Source organism: Pelodiscus sinensis, chromosome 1 (assembly GCF_052426305.1).
Source record: "Pelodiscus sinensis isolate ZL-2025 chromosome 1, ASM5242630v1, whole genome shotgun sequence".
NCBI classification, from domain to species: Eukaryota; Metazoa; Chordata; order Testudines; family Trionychidae; genus Pelodiscus; species Pelodiscus sinensis.
In genome coordinates, this window is record NC_143052.1 from 134,617,024 (window position 1) to 134,643,570 (window position 26,547).

The window sequence follows — 26,547 nt, forward strand, 5'->3', positions numbered from 1 at the left end:
ACCTCAAAAAGGGAAGCTGCAGATGAGAAGCCAGCTCCCCCATTGGATGAGCCCTAGGAAAGCAAGGTACTGGCTGTAGTGGAAGAACATTCAAAAGGACTGGAAGATACTAGGGGGTGATGGCAATGGAAGTCACACGGTGGGGACAAGAGGTAAAATTCAGATTTCATGTTCATCTTGCCCTGGGCTTCACCTCCCCACAGACACACCCTGTTTCCTTGATGGGTCCCCAACCTGGCCTTGGAATGCTTCTGGAGTAAGAGGGGAGTTCAACCCTCTCCCTACCCCCATCTGGCCCTGGACAAGAATCACACTCACATCATCGTCTGGAGGGTGCCGCCTCTTGCGGGAGATATCTGGACAGGTATCTATTGTCCAATAAGAACCCTGGAAAGAAAACACAACATCGAGAGGAACTCTCTGCTGCAGGATGTTACTGAAGCCCACAGTGCACATCGACTGATACATTAATGATCAGGGCCATCAACATGCATGCTACAGCACATGCACCAATGCCAGCTAGGCATTATGATATAGAAAAGAGACTCACAGGCCTCCTGCCTACATATTTACATTAATAATATCCAAAATTGGGGTATTCAGAGATGCAGCATGGGCACTTAACTCTTCAACCCCTAACGAAGGTGCAGAGGTGTTGAAGATTAAGCTGAGTGAGTTTTTCTTACAACTGTTTTTGGGCATTTGAGTTTAGTGGGTGGTAACAATTGTTTTTAAAATCCAAAGTTACAAATCAGATTTAAACAAATATCAGTTCTGCTCTCAGTTGCATGGATATTATTTCTTTGGTGTCTGCTAATAATCCTACCAGTTTTCTGGTCTCCGTGACATCTTTCAGGCAGAACAAGTTAATAAAAGATCTGCATTTCTAATATTAAAAAAAAAAAAAAAAAAAAAAAATCTCTGAAAAAATCTTTCAATCTAAGTAAAGGTTACAAGGCAGGAGGAAAAAAGTGGGCTAAACCCTCTTTCATTGCTTTGCAGATCCTTTAAGTGAATGGTTCTGGAGTCATCAAACACCGCAGTGTATCTCATTACTTTAACAGATATGCTACATATTTAAGAATTTCTGCCACATGGGTAGACAAGGTGACACTGACTTATTCCCCACAATTTAAGTCATGTATCCAGGAACAGGTTATTTACTTACCTTCCCAGGATCGTCCCTCGGTCGAGGTACCTTCCGAAAACATTTATTCAGAGACAGGTTGTGGCGAATGGAGTTCTGCAGAGGGACGGATAAAGGTAAATAATTGCTACATTGGAAGAATACAGGCTGCAGGGGAAACAGAAGACTTCTATGTATCCCCAGGACTGGGAAAAAATAGTAGAGGGACAGAGGTCACTCAAAGCGAAATCCACCTGTGTACACACGCTGGATGGACCAGGACAGAGGCTAAGGGAAGGAGAAGGATGGACAGTTCTGGAGACCAAGGCCTTCTGGGTATGCCTACAAAAGTTACAGTAAGGATGCTATCTGGGCTAGGAAGAGATTGGCAGAGAGTACTTTTGTGGGCTCTTCTAAATAGGGAGGTGGTCCTTCACATGTATAAATCAATCAATTCCGGGGAAATTAGGAGTCATCTGGTCCAGCACTTCCTCCAGCTAGTAACCCGACATTGCCTTTACACCTAACTCTTTTCTTTGGCATAGCAGGGACGTTCTGTATCAAAGAAAGAAATCATGCTCTCTTAAGAGGTTGGAGAGTCTGCTCCAACCACAGCCTTCCTCACCTTCCACCCGATGCCAGCGTTTTTATAATAAGGGAAGTTGTCGCAGATCCAACGGTAGATCTCGCTGAGTGTCATCTTCTTGGCAGGTGAAGAATTGATGGCATAGGTAATCAGAGTAGCATAGCTGTAGCGTGGTTTTCCATCCTGGTGCACTGCAGCCTCATCCTTACTCAGGGTGGCATTGGGGTCAGTGGGGGAACCTGGGGGGCACTTCCGGGCAGCCCCTGGGGGCCCCGCCTGCGAGGACCCCCCTAGTTTCTCAATAGTAGCACGCAGGGTGAGCTGGGGGAGCCAGTCTATGGAAGTGAGACTGCTTTCCAGGTCAGAAGCCATGATTCCAAAAGAAGGAGTATCTGTTGAGGAGATAGGAACAAACAGGACTCCTGAGACACAAACAAAATGTCCCTTGCTAATGGAAGGGAAAGATGAACGCCCCCACATCAGCATGCTTTTGTGAAGAATAACTTGCTCACTGGTTACAGCCAGGTATAGTTGTGTTACCACAGACCTGGGACTGCATCCCTGGGAGGACTATCTTGCTTATAAGGTCTGTCCTGGAATAGCAATCTCAGGGACACAGTCCCGCTCTGAGTATCCCAGTGAGACGCAGGTAAGATAAGTAGGAGAAGAGAGGGATCTATCCTGAGGCGTGGAGCCATTCCACTTCTGTATCCCTGTCACACAACATTAGCATCATCTCAGTAAGTCAAGATGGGTATGGTAAACAGGGGGACCATCCCTCTCATTATCTCCAGCTGCAGCCTAATAAGGTCAAGATTGTAGCCAAGTCACAACTAAATAAAATCACCTGTAAGGGTCAGCACTGGCAATGTATTTATTGGGAGTGATGAAAATAATTTCCCCCCCCCCCGTCAGAAGTAATCTCTCCCTGCATCATATCATATTGTATCCAACCCAGAATGTAAACTCCTTAGGATCATAAAAAATCCTCCACGTGCCTGCCCGTAGTGCTATATACACACATCATTTTGTCAATCACAGCATGAAAGAACTGAGACTAGACTGAAAACAGAATCACTAGAATTAGATTTTGCTTTTCTTTAGCCCTTTTTTCCTACGGATTTCAAAGCATTTTGCTGAATTAAGCCTCATTAAATGTAGTCAAGTATTATTATCCCCAACTGAGAGAATTGAGACACACACAGTGGAGAAGTGACTTGCCTAAGGTAAGTCTGTAGCAGAACAGAGAACAGAACTGGGGTTTCTTTATTCTGATTCTTGCCTTAGTCACATGATCATATTTCTTCTCTCTAAAATAAAAGACACCTGCTTAATGTGAGAAGTAATTAAACCCAAGCATTCAATTCAAGAGGCCACATTTTTACAATAAACCAATATGTTTGGTAACCTGTGTGAAATGGGCAGGTACCATCTGAGTTCTAGGGGGTCAGGTCATCATAAAAACCACCATCACAACTGGCATTAAATGACTACACCAAGAATTGAATTCTCCTCTCATCCCTGCCAGTGATGGTCCCTCTGAGCCCTCCCTATATCTGTTTTGGTGATAAAAAGGGGAATTCAATCTTCAGGTAACAGATTAATCACACATACACAGCAAGACAGAGAGAGAGAGATAACAAACTAACATGAACACACCCTGCTCAGGAAAACCCCATCAGATGGCAGGCACCTCCTACCAAGTGTATCACCCACACTGACTGGATTGGCTGAGGCAGGGAGACACCCATCTGAATGAGTGTAACCAGCAGATATCCTTTCTAAATATAGATACTCCAGGATGACACGGTGTACACACACAGATCCAGACATGCATGTATCCAGCACTTTCACACAGAGATACAATTCCCAGCTTCTTTCACACAGCACCCTACGCTCACACACCACAGTATTCTTAAAACATAAAAGCACCCAACGGTCCTTCGCTCCCAACAGATACAACCCAGAGCTTTCATGTACCTACACACAGGGCTTGCATTTTCATATACACGCTCACTCACTCCATAGAATATTTAGGGCTCAAATCCCCATGCACATGTACATACAATAAGACCCAGCACTCAGACTCACATACAGAGCCAACACTGTCTTATACATCCAGCACTCAGACAACATCTTTCTCATTCCACAACCAACATACACACACACACAAAAGTGAAACTATGCCACTGCCATATCTAGAGCAGGGGGAAGCATCCTGCTTTTGGAGCAGAGGTGAGGAAAGGAAAGGCCCAAGGGCAACTTACTTACGTTCCTGCCCATCTCCCAGCCATGACATCAGAACAATAATGATGAGCTAGAGTAGTACAGAAAACTTGATAGGTAACCATTGCAAAAGGCCTTCCACTGCAAGCCCATAACTTATTGAAAATACCTCCTTTCAGGCTAAAGCCTGAAACTAGTCTAATCCCAAATATTTTATTTTTAAATCTTGAGCAGACTCTAACCACCCATTTTTGAAATTACACAAGAGTGAAATAACATTTTTTCCCAGTGTAAAAAACCAAGCAAGTAAACAAAATAATGGTTTCGGTGTCTGTATAACTCAAAAACAGCCAAACTTCAACAGTATGTAACTTTCCACATTGTCTAGCCTCATTAAGGACTAGTCTCAAGCCCAACTTGGGAGAAAAGAAACACCAAATAAATAGCAACTAAATATTCCATTTTGTAAGTGTGCATTACAAAATATCAGTCATGTTAATATGTACAGGACTACAGAATAACAAAAATAATATGGAGTTGTGATTTCATGCTGCTATTTTACTATGAAAATGAATATTTGTGTGAGATTTTAATTATGCAACTCTGGAATTACAAAGTAAAATGAAAACAGAGCTTAACATTTTTTTCTCTCTTTTTCAATCTTTTACTACCTTAAGATTCAAATTTGAAATTCTGTCAGAGGATGTTGTGAAGACCAGACCTTAACAGCATTCAAAAATAACTAGATAAATTAATGGAGATTCGGTTCATCAATACTTATTAGCCAGAATGAGTAGGAATTGTGTCCCTAGCCTTTGTTTGACAAAGGCTGGAAATGGATGACAGGAGAGGGATCACTTTATGATTACCTGTTCTGTTCACTCCCTCTGAGGCATCTGGCATTGGCCACTCTCGGCCACTGGTCTGATCCAGTATGGTCGTTTTTTATGAAATACCCAAAATTCAGGAAATGCAAAAGTTACAGTTTTCACAGGATTGGTAATTTGTGTTACATAATAATCCAGACTACTCAATGTGTGCATGTAGTTAAATATAAGGTTAATATACAATACAGGTTGAACCTCTTTAATCCAGGACTGCGAGCCACTAAGGGAGTCCAGCAGAGGGGAACCCCACCATCAGACCAGTAAGCCCCATCCCCAGAGAGCCCCGTTTCAGTGAGGCAACAGTGGGGTCAACAGTAGCGGGTGAGCTCTGTCCCTGGGAAGCTTCAGCGTGGCGCGGCAGCAGCGGAACCTAGTCCCTGGGGAGCTCCAGGTGGAGCAGAAGTGAGGTCACGGCAGCTGGGGAGCTCTGTCCCCGGAGAGCCCCTGCGGACTGACGGCAGCGTGCTGAGCCCAAGCCCTGTAGCAGGAGGGCTGGAGCCCAGTGGCAGTGGGGCTGTAGCAGAGCTAGCCAGAGGGAAGGGCAGTATCCCTGATCCGGCCAATTCCCTCATGAGGGACTGATCATGTCCCGAGGGTTTCGGACCAGGGAGGTCCAACCTGTATGCTCAGAAATGCAAGCACAAGAGACCTTGACTTCATTGGGAGATATATGCCAGGATAGATTTGGATTATATGCACACTGCAGACATAGGATAAGTATCTGAACTTTTGAGAGTTTTTAAAAATATATGACTTTAATATTACCCTGAAGCTGAACTGAAGTAATTCAAGTTTTGAATGTATATGTACGCAAGAATCACCCACTGCTTAGCCTAGGGATGTTAACTAATGTGTATTTGTGTAAGCTTATAACCACTGGATTTTTTTAGCGGTTACATGTTTACCCACAGGGGGAGGGGGAGACGGGAGCCATTGCTCACTGTGAGTTGGCTTTTAAGCCTTTTAAGCCAGCTCGCTGTGAGCACCTGCTCCTGCCAGCCCATCCCGCCTCTGCCTCTGATAAAGAAGCAGCAGCACAGGGGAAGGTGGCTCCATGGGAGCCAGTACATGCAAGGAACTGGCTTGAAAGCTGCTTCCTGAGTGTGCCCCACCCTCTGGGCTGCTTCCTCTCTATCAGAGGCAGCAATGCAGGAGGGGAGGGACAGGCGGCTCCACTGGCACCGGCGTGTACTGGCTCCCTCCTGCCTTCTACACTGCTGCTTCTTTATACAGAAGTAACAGTGTGGGGTCTGGGGAAGGCAGTCGGCTCAGCAGCAGCTGGCTTGAAAGCTGGCTGATTGTGTGTACTGGCTCCCGCCTGCCTCCCCCGTCCTCTGCGCTTCGGCCTCTCTATCAGAGGCAACAGCACAGAGGGGAGCGGGGAAGGCAGCTCCGCAAGATCCGGCTCCCTACGGGCACTGGCCCCTACCTCCTCCACCTTGCTGCCACTGTGCAGTAAGGGATGTGTGTGCATGTACGCAATATAAATAATAATGAGTCCAGGTTTATCGGTTAATCGTGTACATGGCTATACTCTAACATCTCTAGCTTAGACTCAGCTGGCTTTAGGGTGAAACACAACAGAAGTACACAGCCACACTAAATAAAAGTTTAGGATGGGAAGAGAAGAATTCTGTATCCAACAGAAACTGTATAGAAAATGTTGGGGGAAAAGTATAATTTTTTAAGATGAAGCTAGGTCACAGTGCTAGATTTATGGCTCTGTCTTTTATGAGAGGTGCTATGGGATATTTAATGACAGGAGCAGTCAGGCTTTCAATTTCACAACTGACCTTAACATGGCAACTCCAGCAGCATAGTAACTCTAAAATCAGGCTGTCCTACTAATTCACTGAGGACTTACAAGGAAAAGTGCTCTCTATTCATTCTAGGCAACACAATGGGTTTGCCTTAGATGTCTCCTATCCAAACAGTGAACCGGCTCGAGATTGCAGAGCATTTAGCATGTGACATCACAGGCCAAACCAGAACTACACCACCACTTCTGGTTCTTTCAACTTCCACTTCCCAGTCAGGCATCTGCTACCCCCACCCTGACTACAGAAAACCTGCTACCACAGAATGAACAGGATGAATCCAATCACTATGTTGTCAAGGGCCCTACTACATTATTTAGCCAGATGGAATTAACTTCTAGCAATAAAGAAGAATTGAAAATGAAACATCAGAATTTGTAAACATCAGTGGTCCTAAGCCTGTGGATGGCGACCCCAAAGTAGGTTGGGTTGCAGTTTTAATGGGGCTACCATAGCTGGTATTAGATTTGCTAGGACCTGAGCTAGAGATGCAAAACCCAGTTTAATTAAGTAACCGCTTAAATGTTATGTTTAACCGATCAACTGATTAAACAGGCGTGGGCATGGAACAGCTCTTTCACCTGCCCCACAGCACGGACAGGGGCTGCTCTGTCCGGCTGGTTAGAACAGCCTCTGCTTGCAGCTGGAGGCGCTGAGGGCCGCTGGGCCTGCCACAGACAGGGGCTGCTCCTGGCTGATGGAAGCAGCCCCTGCCTCCTGTGGGAACCACGGGGCTGGAGCTGCTCTAGCCCTACCAGTTAATTCACATCCCTAATCTGAGCAGAAGCCCAAGCCCCATGGCAAAATCCCAAGAGCTTCAGCCCTGGGTAGTGGGGCTCAAGTCCCCTGCCTGGGGTTAAAGCTCTTGGACATGGGCTTTGCCTCCTCCCCGCCATCACTGAAGCAGGGCTTGGGCAGGCTCAAGTTCTTACAATTCTTACAAGAATTGCAAAGTAGCAGGACCGGCTTTGATCCCACCTCCTGGGGTCATGTAATAATTGTTGTTGTCAGAAAGCGGTCACAGTAAAATGAATTGTAGGAACTGTTGTCCATTTTAAGGACAGTCAAATATCTACACTACCACCATTCACAATGCTTATAGGCACCAATGTGAAGATATATAATGATATTATCAGACAGGCTTGGAAACAGGATACAGACTCTTTCACCTCTTTGGCACTTGTTCCAACATATCCCCAGGTCAGGAAGAGTCAGGTAGATGGGGTCTAGAACCTTTGGCTTCTAGACAGTGCCCATCCAAATCTGTACTTAAGCAAAAAAGAGTTTGCACAGTTCAAACAGAGAGTAAATGACTAAGAAAAACCCTGTAATCAGCTGGCACTTAACTGCAAATTCACTCAGTACAAGTGATACTCTAAGGCAAGTCAGCAGCTTGGCCAGAGAGCAGTAACAAACATCCTGGGTGCAATGACTGACCTGTACGCTCGACCTAAGGCTGAAAATGGAAGCTGGCCTCCTCCATCTCAGATTCCCTGCACTACACACACCACTGACTAGCTGGCAGAAGAAATCATTATTTTGCTAGTCCTGCTACTTTGCAAAGTTCTTCCACTCAGTCAGTCATGCCCCTTCCTGCACCACTGATAACTTCACGTGACAAGGTTGAAAAACTTATTAAAGGTGTATGTAACTTTAGGAACTGAATAAATGTGTAATTACTGCTGCTCTATGGTCTGGACTATTTGTTTAAGGATTGTCAAAACTTTAGAATCAGGTGTAGCTGGAGTGAAAGTATGAATAAAATGAGGTTGGGTGTAGTTTTGAAAGGACCCCAAACTGCACTAATCAGATACTTTAATTTTCATTTTGATCCCCTGAAAATCATTGGCCAAAATGTTCAGTCCTAAAGTTACGCTGCCAAGCTCTATTTTAGGCACCTAAATGGAACTGACCTGATTTTTACAGGTGCTGAGCACTGCGTATCATCCTGAAGTCAATGGGAACTAAAGCTGCACAACACCTCCAAAAATCAGGCCACTCCTACTTAAGTGCTAAAAACAGTTATAGGAGCCTAGGTTTAGGCTCCCTGGTTTGATAACTTTTGGTTCAGGCAGTGAAAAAGGTACAGTTGGCTTCTGGGAGAAAAATCAATTTTGACAATGCCAGAGTCACCAACTCTTTGAAAAGGCAAGATGATCAAAGCAGTGAAATAAGAAACCTAGAAAAATAAACAAAGAAAAAGATAAAACTGGCCATGTACTGAAATCTAGATAGCTTCTACTCTGATGAAAGAATTGAGGATTTTTAAGTTTATGTGAAAAGGAATATTTTATACCAATAACACTAACTTTTCTTAAGTCTGGCTATAAGAGTCATTGCCAGTTGTGAAAGACTTGTTTTCCCTCAAGAATCAGGAGATACGAATAAGGGAGACTAGAATGAAATGTTTAAAAATATTATCTACCTTAAACAAACTTCCTCACACGAAAGAGAAATTTCAAATAAAAAAAAAACAGACAAAGGTAAAGCATATCTGATTCCCTGGGTAGTCCCAAATCACGATCTACAATCTGTAATATTGGTAACTATTGTGAGACTCAAGACATTGCGTCCATTGTTTCTGGAACTAGAAATCCAGAATGAAGAGAGACATTACTGAATATTGTTCACAAATGAAACTTACCCTGGAAGGAGTGGTGCACATGCTACTGATATCTGAGTCAAGTCAAAAGAAAGCACTGCAGTTTGAGAATGCACTTCTGCCTACAAGCCACACGGAAAAAGGAAAGCCCAACCCACAAGGCAAGGATTTGACAGAAGTCACTGTACCCAGGAATTGGTGCTTCCATTATTTGGGACCAACCCAGAAATCAGAATATTATTCCAACAAGCTGAAGAGCTGGCTATGTAGTTACAGAGGACATATAGCGTGTGCTGGTCATAATCCACAGAAAAGAAAGGAATTTGACAAAAGGAAGTTACTGTCACCTGAAAGCGTGTAAGTACAGCAGACAGCACATAGAGAGGATCCTGTTACAAATTCTGAGCCTGTCCATAATAAGACGGCTATTTATACAGTGCAAGACAAAAGTGTCTCAAATGTTTTATTTTGTCTTAGAAGGGTAGCCGTGTTTTTGTGGGTCAAAGCCACTTCATCAGATGCATGTTCCTGTAAATGGATAAAATTGATGCAGTAGTTTTTATTTATTAACAGGAAATTTGCTAATTTTACACTAAGAGAAACTAACATAGCACTTAAAAGCTATAATCAAGGGACAATAAAAGTTTTAGGGTGTCACTTGTTTGCTGTTACTATTGTTATGTACGGATATAGATTGCCTCTAATTGGCACAAACTGGCTCAAGAACATAAAGTGCACCACAAGTTAGATCTGGTGGTGAAAAAAAAAGAAAAATAATTTTGGTACAGTCATGGTTTTAGTGAAAGATATAACAATACATTTTTAAAAGGCCAATTTAACATTTCTTAAGGCTCAACTGATATCTTATATTTTGTGAGAACCTGCAGAAAGGCATTTAGAAGAACTGAACCAGGGAATAATTTCTTCTGATGTGTTTAAGTGAATATGCTGCACTGTCTGTGTGTGTTCCTGAATCTAATTAAGTGTGAAGATGTGTGGGGACTATAAAGTCACCATAAACCCCAGTTTGGAAATAGATCATAATCCAGTTCCAAAACCACAGTATTTATGTATGAAATTTGTCAGGAAGGGCAAGTCTACAAATCTTGACCTACCTTAAATATATCAATAGGTCATGTTAGAGACAGATTCTAAAATATCCTGGCTATGGAGACAAGTAAAAGGTTATATAGGCACAAATGGTATCATACAGAGTAGAAACTGACTTGTCAGATTAAAAAAAATGCATAGACCAAGTTCACCAAGATTTCTATTTTATAGTTAGCTATTTAGACATATGGGAGAAATGTCAAGGAATACTCCAGAAATGTTAAGGGGATTCTGAAAACTTTCAAAGAAAGTGGTTTTAAAGATAAGAAAAATACCAAATTGCTTATTTCTGGCCTAGCATAGGTTCAGGGAAAGACAACACAACCTTTATAAGAAAGAAGTACAACTGAGAACTAGGAAAGTTAGATGTCATGTATTTTAGTAATTGTGTAGCCGCAACCATTTTTAGCGGTTACACAGTTACTAAAATGCGCACCCAGTCCCACTCCCAGGGAACCCCCTGCTTCTCTGCGCTGCTGCCTGATACAGAGGCAGAAGCACAGGGTGGCAGGCTGAGATGGTCAGCAGGAGGAAACAATTTTTAAACCTAGGCTTATCGGTTAACCGTTTAAATGGCTATACAATAACATCGCTATTGAGAACATGGCTCTACCTAAAAATGTTTAGCAAATGAGGTCATTTTTAACTTTGTTAACATTACTATAAAAGTTGTATCCCAAATATATATACACAATAAGCCTAAGGTTACAGAAAAAATACAAAATGATTTGAACCAAAAATAGAACAAAGCTTTTGAAGATGTACATTGAGGAGTTCTACGATGATGGTACATTTTAATCCAGAGCTTTCCTCACTGTTACTAAATGATGCTTTCACCAGTAGAGGTAGGAGTTGTAATTTCTCACACATGCAAATATGAGCAAGAGAAATCCACTGCATTTGCTTCAAAACCATTAAGGTGCTGCAGGACCAATCATTGTTTTTTAAGTATTAACAGAACTATTAATTTTATACTGAGAAAGAGGTATTGGGTATTAATTTTGGAGTAACTTGATATGAGTACCTGTATTTATTTGGAATGAAATTTATTCAGGCCTCTGATAGAGAAAGTAATTCCAGAAGATATTCCAGGCCTAGAATGATCCAGGATGCAGAGACTGGTTTTAATATTAGCTGCATATCAATATGACATCCATTGCAAACCTTCAATATAGTTTATACTAACACTGATACACCTTTGAAATTAGAGACAGAATCAGAATTAGATTAATGTTTAGAATCACAAATTCAGAACATCTGCCCATTACTCTAAAAAAGAAAAAGATCTATTGGGTTAAAATAATGTAATATACTCTCTGTAAGACTGGTCGTATAAGAGAAATTTTATCTTAATTCCTCTAACGAACCTGGATTAATCAGTGGAAAATTATACTTCACTATGGGTGAATAAGAGGGTTATCAGAGAGGGTGTGGGGCCCTTACTGAATGAGGGAGGTAACCTAGTGACAGATGATGTGGGGAAAGCTGAAGTAGTCAATGCTTTCTTTGCCTCTGTCTTCAAAGACAAGGTCAACTCCCAGACAAATGCACTAGGCAACGCAGTATGGGAAGGAGGTGAGCATCTCTCGGTGGAGAAAGAACAGGTTAAGAACTATTTAGAAAAGCTAGACATACACAAATCCATGGACCCGGATTTAATGCATCCGAGGGTACTGAGGGAGTTGGCAAATGTCATTGCAGAGCCTTTGGCCATTATCTTTGAAAAGTTGTGGAGATCAGGAGAGATCCCAGATGACTGGAAAAAGGCAAATGTTGTGCCCATCTTTAAAAAAGGGAAGGTCAATCCAGGGAACTACAGACCAGTAAGCCTTACCTGAGTCCCCGGAAAAATCATGGAGGGGATTCTCAAGGAATCCATTTTGAAGCACCTGGAAGAGGGGAAAGTGATTAGGAATAGTCAACATGGATTTACCAAGAGCAAGTCATGCCTGCCCAATCTGATTAGCTTCTATGATGAGGTTCTGTGGACATGCGAAAGTCAGTGGATGTGATTTACCTTGACTTTAGCAAAGATTTTGATATGGTCTCCCATAACATTCTTGCCAGAAAGTTAAGGAAGTATGCATTGGATAAATGGACTGTAAGATGGATAGAAAGCTGGCTAGACTGTTGGGCTCAAAGGGTAGTGATTAATGGCTTGATGTCAGGATGGCAGTCAGTTTCTAGTGGAGTGCCCCAAGGATCGGTTTTAGGGCCGGTTTTGTTCAACATCTTTATTAATGACCTAGATGAGGGGATGGATTGCACCCTCAGCAAGTTCACAGATAACATTAAGCTAGGGGGAGAGGTAGATATGCTGGAGGGCAAGGATAGGGTCCAGAGTGACCTGGACAGATTAGAGGATTGGGTCAAAATAAATCTGATGAGGATCAACAAGGACAAGTGTAGGGTCCTGCACACAGAATGGATGAATCCAAAGCATTGTTACAGGCTGGGGACCAACTGGCTAAGTAGCAGCTCTACAGAAAAGGACATGGGGATTACAGTAGATGAGAAGCTGGATATGAGTCAACAGGGTGCCCTTATAGCCAAGAATGGCATAGTAGTTTACATTAGGAGGAGCATTGCCAGCAGATCTAGAGAAGTGATTATTCCCCTTTATTTGGCTCTGGTGAGGCCACATCTGAAGTAGTGTGTCCAGTTCTGGGCCCCCCATTATAGAAAGGATGTGGATGCATTAGAAAGGATCCAGCGGAGGGCAACCAAAATGATTAGGGGGCTGGAGCACATGACCTATGAGGCAAGGTTCCCCAATGCTGGGAGGGAGACCTGAGCCTCGGGAGCCATGTCCAGGCAGGCCAGGGGCTGGATGGGCCTTAGGTTCCCCACACCTGCTCTAAACCATTCCTCATCTTCCCGGTTGCTTTGTGGGTTTGTCTACTTCTCCAGATTTTTTTTAATTCTCCTCCTTGATAAAGGAAACAGGGAGGAAGGATGAGAGTAAGAAGCTGATAATATGAATCTGATGAATTAGTTTAAAAGTATGTAAATACATAATTATATGACCTCCACTGGCTCCTGCTTGGTCATTAATGGTTGGCAGTTCCAGAAGGTATCAAAGTAGAACTGACCTGACAAGATATTTGAAGAAGGATAAGTTAATGACTTTAGGAACTGACAAGAGGGAAGGCATTCCACATGCGTGGTGTGGAACTAAATACATGGGATGTTTGTGGAAGAACAGAATAAGCAAAAGGCCACATTGGTCATTTAAATCAGCTTCTGTACTAGGAATGTTAATGTGTAGCCGTCTATCAGAGGCAGAAAGAGAGAGGAGGCAGAAGCCGGTGCCTGTTGGGAATCAACGCATGCCAACTCCCACGGAGCCACTTGCCCCCTCCCCCATGCTGCTACCTCTGATAGAGAGGCAGCAGTGCAGGGGGTGGGCAGGCAGGTGGGACCTGGTACACAGGAGAAGCAGCTTTCAAGCCAACTCCTTGTGCGTAACAACTCCCATGGAACCGCCTGTCCCTCCTCCCACACCCCGTGCTGCTGCCTCTTTATCAGAGGCGGGGGTGGGGAGAAGAAGCAGGAGCCAGTGCTCACAGAGAACCAGTTTAAAAGCCAGCTCTATATGAGCAATGGTTCCTGCCTCTTCCCCCCCCCCCCCCACATGTAAACATGTTACCACTAAAAAAATCCAGCGATTACACATTTACACAAATATATGTTAGTTAACATCCTTATTCTGTACTAGATGACTGGAGGATAAGCTAATGTAATGCCAACTTTTTAAAAAGGGCTCCGGACATGATCCCAGTAATTACAGGCTGCTGAGCCTGACTTTACAGTACATGGCAAAATGACTGGAACTATAGTAAAGAACAGAATTATCAAACATAGATTAACATGATCCAGAGATGTCATTATTCCCCTTTATTCGGCTTTGGTGAGGCCACATCTGGAGTACTGTGTCCAGTTCTGGGCCCCCCACTACAAAAAGGATGCGGACGCATTGGAGAGGGTCCAGCGGAGGGCAACCAAAATGATTAGGGGTCTGGAGCATATGACCTACGAGGAGAGGCTGAGGGACTTGGGTCTGTTTAGTCTGCAGAAGCGAAGAGTGAGGGGGGACTTGATAGCAGCCTTCAACTTCCTGAAGGGAGGTTCCAAAGAGGATGGAGAGAGGCTGTTCTCAGTAGTGACAGATGGCAGAACAAGGAGCAATGGTCTCAAGTTGTGGTGGGAGAGGTCCAGATTGGATATTAGGAAAAACTATTTTACTAGGAGGGTAGTGAAGCATTGGAATGGGTTACCTAGGGAAGTAGTGGAGTCTCCATCCCTAGAGGTGTTTAAGTCTCGGCTTGACAAAGCCCTGGCCGGGTTGATTTAGATGGGATTGGTCCTGCCTAGAGCAGAGGGCTGGACTTGACGACCTTCTGAGGTCTCTTCCAGTTCTGATTCTATGATAAGGGGATGGTTGGATGAAATAACATGATCTTGGTAACTAATTGACCATTCATTTCCAGTTGGAAATAGGTCAATGGAGGGATGATAGGAGTTGCTATAGGGAACTTTCTGGGTGTCTGGCTGGTGAGTCTTGCCCACATGCTCAGGGTTTAGCTGATCGCCATATTTGGGGTCAGGAAGGAATTTTCCTCCAGGGTAGATTGGCAGAGGCCCTGGAGGTTTTTCGCCTTCCTCTGTAGCATTGGGCACAGATCACAGCTGAAGGACTCTCTGCATGTTGGGGCCTTCAAAGTATTGGAAGGCTTCAATATCTGAGACATAGGTGAGAGGATTATTCTAAGAGGGGTGGGTGAGATTCTGTGGCCTGCACTGTGCAGGGGGTCAGACTAGATGATCATAATGGTCCCTTCTGACCTTAAAGTCTATGAGTCTATGAGTCTATGATTTGTTGGGGAAGAGTCAACATTATTTTTGTAAAGGGAAATCATGCCTCAACAATCTACTAAAATTCTTTGAGGGGGCCAACAAGCATGTGGAAAAGGGTGATCCAGTGGATAAAGTATACCTATATTTTCAGAAAGCCTTTGAGGAGGTTCCTCACCAATGGCTCTTAATAAAATATGTTGTTATAGGATAAGAGACATAGTCCGCTCATGGGACAACAACTGGTTAAATGATAGGAAACAAAAGGCAGGAATAAATGGTCAGTTTTCACAATGGAGAACAGTAAATAGTGGTGTTTCCCAGGGATCTGTACTGGGACCAGTACTGTGCAACATATTCATTAAATGATCTGGAAAGGGAGTAAACAGTGAGGTGGCAAAATTTGCAGATTATACAAAACTACTGAAGACAGATTAAGTCCAAAGCAGACTGCAAAAGTCTACGAAAGGATCTTGCAAGACTGGGTGATGGTGCAACTAAAGGGCAGATGAAATTCAACACTGATAAATGCAAAGTAATGCACATTGGAAAACATAATTCCAAATATACATATAGAGTTATGGGGCTTGAAGTAGCTGTTATCACTCAAGAAAGATCTTGGAGTTATTGTAGATATATCTCTGAAAACATGCACTCAATGTGCAGGGTCAGTCAAAAATACTAACAATATAGGGAATCATTAGGAAATGGATATATAATAAGACAGAAAATACTGCTTTTATATAAATCCATGGTACACCCACATCTTGAACACTGTGTGCAGTTCTGACTGCCCTGTCTCAAAAAAGAACTGGATTTGGAAAAGGTTCAAAAAAGGGCAACAAAAATGATTCAGTGTATGAAACATCAGCCACATAAGGAGAGATTAATAAGACTGGGATTTTTCAGCTTGGAAATGAGATGATTAAGGGGAGATATAATAGAGGTCTATAAAACCATGATGGGTAGAAAGAAAGTAAATAAGAAAATGTTAGTCCTTCTCTGAACACAAGAATTAGGGGACACCAAATGAAATTAATAGGCAGGTGGTTTTTAAAAACAACAGTAAGTATTTCTTCACAGAATGCACAGTCCACCTTGTGCAACTCTTTGTGAGAGGATGTTGTGAAGGCCAAGACTATAATTGGATTTGAAAAAGAATTAGATAAGTTCATGGAGGATAGATCCATCAATGGCTATTAGTCAGGATGGGCAGGAATGTAAAATCATGCTCTGAAACGTCCCTACGGTACAGCCAATCTTATGTTGGCATCAATGATGCCACAGAGGGCAATGCAACAGGTGACAAGGGAGGATTAGGGATGTAAGTGACTAGTCAACTATCAGATAAGCATAAGCAAATTGTACCAACTATACGATTAGCCTGATAACCGCATTTTAACTTCCTTAGGGCAGATAAGAAGGGAGCTACAGAAGTGCATTAAGGGAGGACAAGAAGCTTGAACATGATGGGGTGGACAATGGGGAGCAAATGGATAGATTTGAAGAGGAAGGTGACATGGAGAGAGCAATAGGCCAGGAAGATAATCTTAATACCTGTGTTCTGCAGTGATTGGTGCTTGTGTCAGGTAGGGATGTAAGAGTGTAGCTATTTAAATGGGTAACCAGTTACCCAAATGAACAGCAAGTTTACCTGTGTGGATTGTGAGAATGGTTGAACTTAGGTTAAGGAATAAAAAACAGTAGGATATAGACACAACCTCCAACTGTGGGACAAGAGCGAGAGGAGTTAGAAAGGATACAGAGATTGTGAGTCTGGGTGATTGAAGTGTGGCAGTGTTATAAAGAAAATGATGGGGGAATGATGGGGATGGTTTCAGAAGGAAGTTCACAGTTCCGTTTTGGCTATGTTCATTTGGTACTGAGTCATTCACAGGAAAATGTAAAAGAGATAGACTAAGATGTATGACTGAATGGAGGAAGACTGGTCAGGAGTGGAGAGGTAGATTTGCAAGTCATTGTCATAAACATGGTAGTGAAGCCACCTGAATAGATAAAATCCCCAAAAAAGGTGTATGTAGGAGGAGAGGAGGAGTGAGTTAAGGATGTAGCCCAGTGGTATCCTTATGGTATGATAGAGAAAGGAAGAGTCATCCTAGTGAAAAAGACACTGAATGAATGACCAAAGCAATTGGGAGGGAACCAGGAGAGGACAGACCCACAAAAGTCAAGAAAGTCATGACTTGGCCAAGAAAAGGGGACTGTATAGTTTAAGGAGAGCCAGGCTGTCTTTGCTTAGGTCATTTTTAAACATATTTAAAAAACAACATGTAAACTAGCTTAGTTTTAATTTACTTTAGTTTAAAACAACTTAAACAACTTAAAATCACATTGACAAGATCTGGTGCCTTTCAGCTTATAGATGATCTGCTAAGGAAAAAAACTGGGTCTCTGCCCTCTGCTCCTTCATGACACATAAGCCAGGTCTGAAAGGCATTTTGTTTTTTTCACAAAGCTAGCTTAGATAGATCTGGAATAATAATACACCTAGCTCTTAGGCCAGGTCTATAGTAGGCCTGGGAGTAGGCTTAAGGTACGCAACTCCAGCTACGTAAATAACATAGCTGGTGTCAATGTACCTTAAGCTGAGTTTGGCGCCGTCTCCACAGTGGAAGGTTGACAGGATCAAGTGCTCCTGTTGACTTCCCTTGCTTCTTGCAAATCAAAGAGTACCAGCATCGACTGGGGTCGCCCTTAGAATTCGATTTAACAGGTCTTTTCAAGACCCGCTAAATCGAACGCCAGAACATTCATCTTCAGTGCAGTAAGCAAAGACACGGCCTTAGATAGTACTTTTCATCTTTACATTTCAAAGTGCTTTTAAAAGGATCTGAAATGGATATATTTTACTGATGAGGAAACTGAGGTGCTGAGAGGCAAAGTGATTCGCCCAAGGTCCCCAGCAGATCAGTGACAGAGCTCAGAGGAGAATCCAGGTCTCCTGAGTCTCAGTCCAGTGCTCATGCACACTAGGCTTATCTTTTCAGTGGAAAGGAGGGTTGTAGGTAAGAGACCTGGAAAAGATTTTTAAGCAGACTATTCAATCTCTTCTGGGGGTTTTTTTTTTGTGTGCAGGTGGTTGTCATGGTGGGGAGTTGAGGGTTTTTTGGTTAATAAAAAATTAGAAGAATTGGTTTTGTGCAAAATTCAACATCCTTACTCCTTCAGTGAAGATCTGCAAAAGGTGCCTATTCCATCTCAGTTATTCAGATGTCACTGCCTTGATAGTTACATTATAATCCTACTAGTTCTACAGTTATCCACAGAATCTTTCACATGCAACTGTGTAAATGAGACCTGAAATTCTAATGTAAAAAATAAGCTAAAAAATAAACCTTTATTTGGGGGAATTAAAAAATCCCGACTTGATTCTCCACAAAAAAAATTCAGACTCCAATATGCGCAGAGAGAAGCAAAACAGAGCACAAACCTACTCTTTTTTTCTTTGTAGTTCACTGGTTCCAACTCAGCCCTTTATCGGGAGAACTGGCTGGCTCAGGGCAGTCAGGAACCTTGCACTTGTCCTTAGCTTCTAGGGTTCCAATCCAAGCATCCTGAAGAGCTGGAAGGAATCAGGGAGAATCACAGGATATAGTGTGGGGCCTTTTAACACTAGATCAGCAGCTACAGCACCACCACACAAGAGGGGCAGGGAGGGGCAGTTAAAGAGGAAGGGTGGGAGACTGGATGAGTCAGAGGGATTATGGAGCCTTTCACCTCTAAAACACTACTAGCCAAGCCCATGCTGGCAAAACTGGATAGTTCAGGAGAATCAGAAGATCATTCATTATACAGCTGCATTAATGGACATGGTATCTGACCTAAGCCAAACAAAACAAAGTCCCTATCCCCACAAGCTAACAAAGGCAACCCCAAGCCAGGGTCATAACACACGTGTGGAAGACGACTGATGAGTAGGGGCCTACCAAATTCACAGCAATGCAAAACACATCACAGACCATGAAAACTGGTGTCCTCCTGTGAAATCTGGCCTTTTGTGTGCTTTTACCCTATACTATACAAATTTCACGGGGGAGACCACTGTGCCTTCAAATTGGGGTCCTGACCCAAAAGGGAGTTGCAGGAGGATCACAAGGTTATTTTAGGGGGGTCATGGTACTGCCATCTTTACCTCTATGTTGCCTTCAGAGCTGGGCAACTGGAAAACAGTGGTTGTAATGTTGGCTAGGTGCCCCGCTCTGAAGGCAGCACCTCACCTTCCAGGAGCAGTGCAGAAATAAGGGCAATAATACCATACCCACGTAACCCTTACTTCTGCATCGCTACTTTCAGATCTGGATGGCCAGAGTGTGGCAGCTGATGAGTAGGGGCCCAGCTCTGCAGGCAGCAGCGCAGAAGTAAGGGTGGCAATATTATACCATGCCATCCTTAGTTCTGCACTGCTGCTGGTTGTAGCTCTATCTTTGGAGCTGGGTTCCTGGACAGCAGCCATCGCTCTACTGCTGTCCAGCCCTGAAAGCAATGCTGCTGCCAGCAGCTACAGAGAAATAAGAGTAGCAATACTCTACAATTATAACACCACGAAATTTCAGATTTAAATATCTGAAATCATGAAATTTGCCATTTTAAAAATCCTATGACCATGACACTGACCAAAATGGACCATGAATTTGGTAGGGCCCTGCTGATGAGGGGTCCAATACATTGCAGCTAAAAAAGATTCCTGGAAGAAACTGATCTTAAGGTGCGGACGGAGGAAGCTTCGCATGTGAGGACAGGAAGAGTATCCTAGGCATACAGGGCAGCAGGACGGAAAGCCCAAAGAAGAGTGGAAAAAGAGAGATGCTGAGAGTAGTAGAGAGAACTTGTAGGACTGCAGGAGAATGGAAGGAAATCAGAATAGAGACGTAGGTGGGCCTTAAAGGTGCAGAAGTGGAACTTAAATTTGATGCAATGACAGACAGGAAATCACTGACGGAATCTGAGGAGAGTGCTGACATGGGAGTGAAAATCCGCAGCAGCAATGGGATACTGAATCTTTCACCTCTAGGGCACCAATCCCACCCTTGTGATGGGGGAATGGAGGAATGGATAACAGGCCTTTCACATGTTGATAATGTCCCAAGAATTCCTTAAGAAGCTGGTCCTGAACTCTGCTACAAGGTCTCTTGATTGAGCCATTCTAGATATTCTGCACTAGCTTCATTTACATTTTGAAATGGAGGTTTTAAAATGAGTTAAATATGAAAATGAATAGTGTGTTCAGTACTGTGTTACTCATTTGGACATTAAATGCATTTTATTTTCAACTGTCTCCTCATTTTCACTCTTAACAAGCCACAGACGTTTGCACTCACAACGCATAACTGTATTGTAGATGTTTTCAGAGTGCTAGCTGAAGATTTTGTGAGCAAGATAGGGACCAGTTGGGGCCATTGACACCGAGGGAGGTGTAAGAGGCCATTTGGGAATGGGGGAAGCACATTAACTGCATGCTTCTATTAAAATAATTGGCAGTGAAATAGTTAGCAATTACTGACATTTGACATTTAAAGGTTATCTTTAGATTTCCAGGATAACATTCAATAGAGCTGAATGGGGCAGTGCACACTTCTCAGAGCTTGAATCAGTAGCTTTCTGCAGACTCAAATGCTTGATTCATGTTTTCAAGGTTATCGTCAAACTACGAGGCCCAGAAATATGTATTTTAAAATGAAAGCTGAGATTCTGAAGCAGTGTCTGCAGCAGTAGAACTCACTGGGTTCTACTATCAGGCAATAGTTACAATCTGGCCCTAGGTTAGATGGACTGGATGATTGCTAGTCCAGTTCTTCATGGATAGATACCCACATAACAATCAACATTAATAGGTCTTCCTGCTGACATTCTCAACAGAGAGGCCAAAGGTCTGAACGGGTCATGGAGACTGAAATCCCCACTACAGCTCACTACTGCTGTAGTGGCCTGAGATCCACTGGTTGAGGGTGGGGTATGGAAAAGGCCTGCATTGCTCTGACCTCTGTGGTTGATTAAAGAGAACTTTCCTAGGGTCAGCCTGCAGCATTTAAAATCAAACTGAGTATATGAGTCCCACATCCATGAACTCAATAATTTTCACAAGAATCAGGGATTGTAACCAGATTCCAAAGTAGGTAATAACATTCAGTCTCCTTAAATTGACTCTGCTAGTTCAGTTCGATGTGGTATTGCTCTTACCCTGATCCCAGACACTGTTCATAAAACAAAATCCAAAGGACTAACATGACATGCAATGAGACCAATGTCATATGCTAATAATGCTATCATTCCTTTAGGTAGCTGTTGTTCTACCAGACCTCGTTAGCCCCTCTCATTTAATGGGAAATCTTATTTTGTGCCTTATTTGGTGCACCCTCAACTCTCATTGATTTTCTTGGAAATTGAGGGCACTCAGTACCTTAAAAGGATCAGACTCCTTATACTGTAAGCTGAAATTTTTAAATACAGGAGCCTGAAGGCAGGCTTCTGAGTCTGTATTCAGGCAATTAAATAAGTACTCTCATTTTCAAACTACTGAGCACTTAGCAGCTCTCACTCAACTCAACTGTGGGCTGATGGACACTTACAAGAATCAGGTCATTTATTTATATAGACCAGCGGTTCCCAACCTTTTCCAGAGGGGATCCATTTTGACAATTCAGGAAGATTTGGTGACCCAGGGCAATTCAAAAAAATGTGTGAATGGTTCCTTAAGAGTCACCTGGGGAAACACCTGGCGACCCTTTTGAAATGTAATGGTGACCCATATTTGGGTCCCAACCCATAGGTTGGGAAACCCTGACATAGACCTAACTTTGACACATAGATATTGTCTTGGTTAAACTCCTTGGGACACAGAACTGTTATCTGATTTGTCTGTAAAACACCTTGCACATTTATGGAAATAAATCATATTTCTCCCTTCCCCTGCCAGGAACACCTTTATGTAACGCTATTGGTGCAGCATTCCACCCCAGAGGCAGCTGCATTTCAGCCTTGGGTAAACAATCATAAAATTGTAGAATCACAGGACTGAAAGAGACCTTGAAAGGTCATCTAATCCAATACCTTGTACTCATAGCAGGATTAAATATTATTTAGACCAGTGGTGGGGGACCTTTTTTCGATTGGGGACCACTGACGCACAGAAAAATCAGTTGAGGGTCACTCACTGATCTGGCGCCTAACAAAAACACACACACACAAAACCCAAAACAAAAGAAAACCTAAAACCCTGGCTCCCAACAAGCTCTGGCCTTCGCTCACGCTCCAGCCCCATCTCCAGCTTACTTGGATTTGGCCTGAGGGCTGAGCCAGCATTCACACTGCAGCCCCATGGCGAGGGGGGGGACACCAAGACTTGCCTCTAGGCTGTAGCATGAGCTCAGACCGTGGCAGGAGGAAGCCACGAACCTAATTGCAGTCTGGTTCTAAGTAGATCAAAGGCCAGATCCAACCCTTTGGCCTAGGTTCACCTGATCTAGACCATCGTTGATCCAATCCAAATAAACAAGTAGCTACACCACCACCACCACAAAAAACAAACAAACAAACAAACAAACAAACCCCAGCAAACCATACACTCCCTCCCCCTGGATTTATCTTCTGTATATGTATCTTTTAGACTGCAAGGGCAATGATTGTCTTAATTTGTGTGCCTAGAACAGTACTGAATACTCTGCCAATAATTAATAAACAAACAAAAATTAAGGACAGGCCTCATACACCATTCCGCCTTGCAAAACTGTCATATTTACCAGTTCAGCCACAAAATCTAAAAACCCATCCTTTATCAGGATGATAAACAAGAATGAAAACACAAATCTTTTATACATGCTTTAAAATATTACTTGCTGTGGACACGTAGAATTTTGCAAGGCTGGCATGTACATTCAGTAAAGTGCTTTGACATCTGTCTGAACCAAACGCACTAGAAAAATGTCAAGTCATTATTGTAAGAACTGGGGCAGAGGAAGGTAAATTAACCCCAAGAGCAAGAAGAATCAGTGAACCCCTTTGAGCTTACAAAGGCCAAAATGCCTGTTATTGCCTTCCTCAAAGCAGATGAATTGCAAAACTAGGGAGCAACAAGTGAGAGGGCATCTTATAGCATCTCCAGAACATAAACATTATGATTTCAGTCTTCCTCTGTAAACTCACCATGCCACACTAAGAACTGGAGAGGTCAAAATGCAGTGGCAAAGGTGAGGTGGGGTGATCTGAAACTCCTTCGTCTAAGTTTACTGTCCAGTTACACCAAGTCTCACAGAAGTAGCTGTGTTAGTCTTTAGCTGCAAGAACAAGTAGTTCTGTGGCATTTTAAAGACTAACAAATTTATCTGGGCATAAGCTTTTGTGGGTAAAAACCATTTTGTCAGTTGCATCATGGGTTTTTACCCAGGAAAGGTAAATAAATCTGCTTCGCTTAAAGGTGCCACAGAACTCCTTGCTGTTTTTGCAGTTACACCAAAGAATCCTTCTCTATGCCCATTGTTGAATTCTCCCGTAACTGTATATTTTCTTACTGGAGTCTGAGCTGATATCTGTCACAGCAAGTGATCCTTTAGCCTTTGATTTACTTTCAATTGTCTCTGGAGAATGAATTTATGCTAGTGTCCTGAATGGGGAAAGGGATACCTCAGACTGGGATTTATATGGGGTTGTCTTTGGGGTGCTACATCTGCTAAAGAGATCTGCATTAGTTGTTGGGTTTTTTACATGAAGTCTCTTCTGGACTTGATTTCCCAGGGAATGACCTAGGGCAACTGTTTTCTGGGGAAGGGGAAAGAGCACTGTGGTAGAGTCAAAGATTCCTTGGTGTGGGATTTAACTATCCCCATTTTCATAAGGCAGGGGGGGCCTATACTCCAAGACACAAGCATCAGGATTCATATTCCCAGCCCTTAAAAAGACGAGGTTCCACATGTGATGGATACTAAGCAATGGAATGGAGCCTCTTTTCAGAGTGGTTTCCACCAGTACCATCACTGAGATTTTCATTCCTAGGCTCCAGGGAACAATGGGTACCCAAATATACCAATGCCAGGACTCATTACAATAGCCTCTGAGTACAGTAGGATCTACGACCCAGAATATGAATAATGATTTTCATACAACTCACAAGCACAGAGGGTTTCTGCAACCCAGAGGTCACTAGCAATAGGATTCACACCCCTAGTCTCATGGGCACTGCATGATACACACCCCTCCGGCACCAATACACAGATTCATCCTCCCTCTTCACTTGCCTTTGCCCCCTGGATGATAGAAATATATTTCATGTCAGTGATAATAAAGGCTGAGTTCACAATATAGTCAATACACTAATGACTGATGGTGGATGGGAAATGGCAGAGGGACTAGGATACAATTTCATGAGGCTACTACGCTCTCTCAAAAGCAATGCACTGGAAAGAAAATCAGGACTGTTCCTTTTATAATGAATAAAAGGAGACAATTAATTAGAAAAATAAAGATGGAGAAAGGCATAGAGAAAAAGGGTGGGGAAAATTCAGAAATGGGCAGACAGAAAGAAGATGGAGAGAGCTACAGTCAGAAGAGAAAAGAGAGAAGAAAGGAGAAGGACAGAGAGGAATACAGGAGATTAGGGGAAAAGAGAGGTGATATAATGTGGCCACTCACTTTGTCTGGAAGATTTTCTGCTGGAAGGGGGGAGTTATCTCCGGTGCTGGTTTTTGAGGTGCTGCCCTTCACACTCCTCCTGTGGACTCCATCCTTAGAGCATTGCTGCCAGGCTCCAGCTATTCCAAGATATTTGGGAGATTTTGAGAGTGAGGGTATTGTGGATGAAGTCAGGAACCTGAGAGATAGAATGATCCACTTGGGACTGTCTTCCCCCTCCCAACCCCAGACTACTGGTATTATCCTAGGATGGGTATTTATCTCCTCCTCTCTCTCTTCTTTAGTAGCTAATTATTTAAGGTGTACCACTCCTGGGAGATATTGTTTTCTTCTCCTCTCTGGTTATATGGGAGATCAATCCCCCTTTCTCTCCCTAACTGGAGATCCTTTTTCTCTTCCCTTAAGATTCACATCCCTTTTGGATAGGCAAATCTTCCCTTTCTCTGGGGGAGTTCCTCTTGCTAACTGCAGATATTGTGGGCAGTCTCTTTTCTTTCCCCTATCGATGGCTAACAGGTGTGTCTTCCCCCCTTACATGGGATATTTGGGGTCAGCTTCTTTATGGGACTCGTGAGATATTTCCTTTCAGTGGGGGGTGCTCCTTGCCAGATTGGTATCTAGAATCCTGTTATCCAGGGGTGTCTCGCCCCCCCCCCCCCAGCCTTGCTTACTTGCTGGGTACTGACTGGGTGCTAATTAATTACTGGGCAACTGTTTGGGGTTTTGCTTCTTTTGGGCTAAGTATTTGTGGGCAACCTCGATGGATATACGGGGACTCTCTCTTAAAGGATCCCACTGCCTGGATTTGGGAGAAACGGGGGTGGGGTATCTCGTTGTCTATTTTAGATATGGAGGGAAGGGGGAGGGTTCCTCTGCACCCTCAGACGAGATAGTGGGGAGCTAAGGGTGTCTCCACGCCGGATGGCTATGGAGTTGCAGGAGGTCTCGCCCCGGCAGATACTGGGGTTGGGGTCGGGATCTGTCCCCGGGGCTGGGTGCCAGGGAGCTGCCTGTGAGGCTCTCTGCCCACGGCTAGGTTTCGGAGTCTCTCCCGCGGCGGGGGACGGAGCTGTCACCCTGGGCTGGCTGGTGGCTGTCCCTGGCTCCCCCAGGCCCCGGCTCCTCTCGCCCGGGCCCGGCTGCCACTGGAGGCCGCGGCGTCTCTCGGGCCTGAGCGGGGCTGGGCGGCCGCCTCCGCCGCCTCCCGCCGGGCCTCGGGCTCGTCCCTGGGGGGCTCCCCGGGCTCCTTGCAGGGGGCCCCGGCCAGGCAGCGCTGAATCTCCCCGGGCCCCGCCGCTCCCACGGCTACTGCTCCGGCTGCTCCGGGCTGCGGCTCCACTGCAGGCCCCGGCTCCTCCCCGGCCTCCGCTCCGCCTCCCCCGGCTCCCCCCGGCCGTGGCCGCCCCCGCCTGCTCGAGTTAAGGAGGCTCCTAGAGAGGGGGATACCCAGCCAGCCCCGGGAATAGCCTCCCGTACACCAGTCTAGAGAGTAATCCCCTGCACCCACCTGGAAAAAGCCCCCAACCTGTTTGGGGAGTGACCCCCCTCAACCTGCCTGGAGCACAGTACTGCAATTCATAACCCCCAGCCCGAATCATATTCCCCCGATATGATCACTGCTCAATAACACACACATCCATACACGAGAAGTGGGTCTGGCCCACGAAAGCTCATCATCTAATAAACCATCTTGTTAG

General features: G+C 44.0%; 1 protein-coding gene across 5 annotated transcripts in view; it reads right to left on the minus strand.

Moving 5' to 3' along the window:
* The window catches only part of FOXJ2 (forkhead box J2), a 37,805-nt gene extending 11,577 nt beyond the window's left edge, over positions 1-26,228 (minus strand). The window contains exons 1-5 of one of the 5 annotated variants that reach the window (XM_006119925.5): positions 24,851-26,227; positions 2,934-3,022; positions 1,752-2,104; positions 1,169-1,243; positions 319-387 (exon numbers count right to left, since the gene is read on the minus strand). In XM_006119925.5, the coding sequence (XP_006119987.2) occupies positions 319-387; positions 1,169-1,243; positions 1,752-2,084 (477 nt within the window). In that variant the 5' untranslated portion in view covers positions 2,085-2,104; positions 2,934-3,022; positions 24,851-26,227. Of the gene's footprint in view, positions 1-318; positions 388-1,168; positions 1,244-1,751; positions 2,105-2,933; positions 3,023-18,663; positions 18,792-24,850 lie in introns of all 5 variants that reach the window. The other 4 variants (XM_006119926.5, XM_075901858.2, XM_075901848.2 and 1 more) reach the window with 4 other exon arrangements.
* Positions 26,229-26,547: the final 319 nt, after the last annotated feature.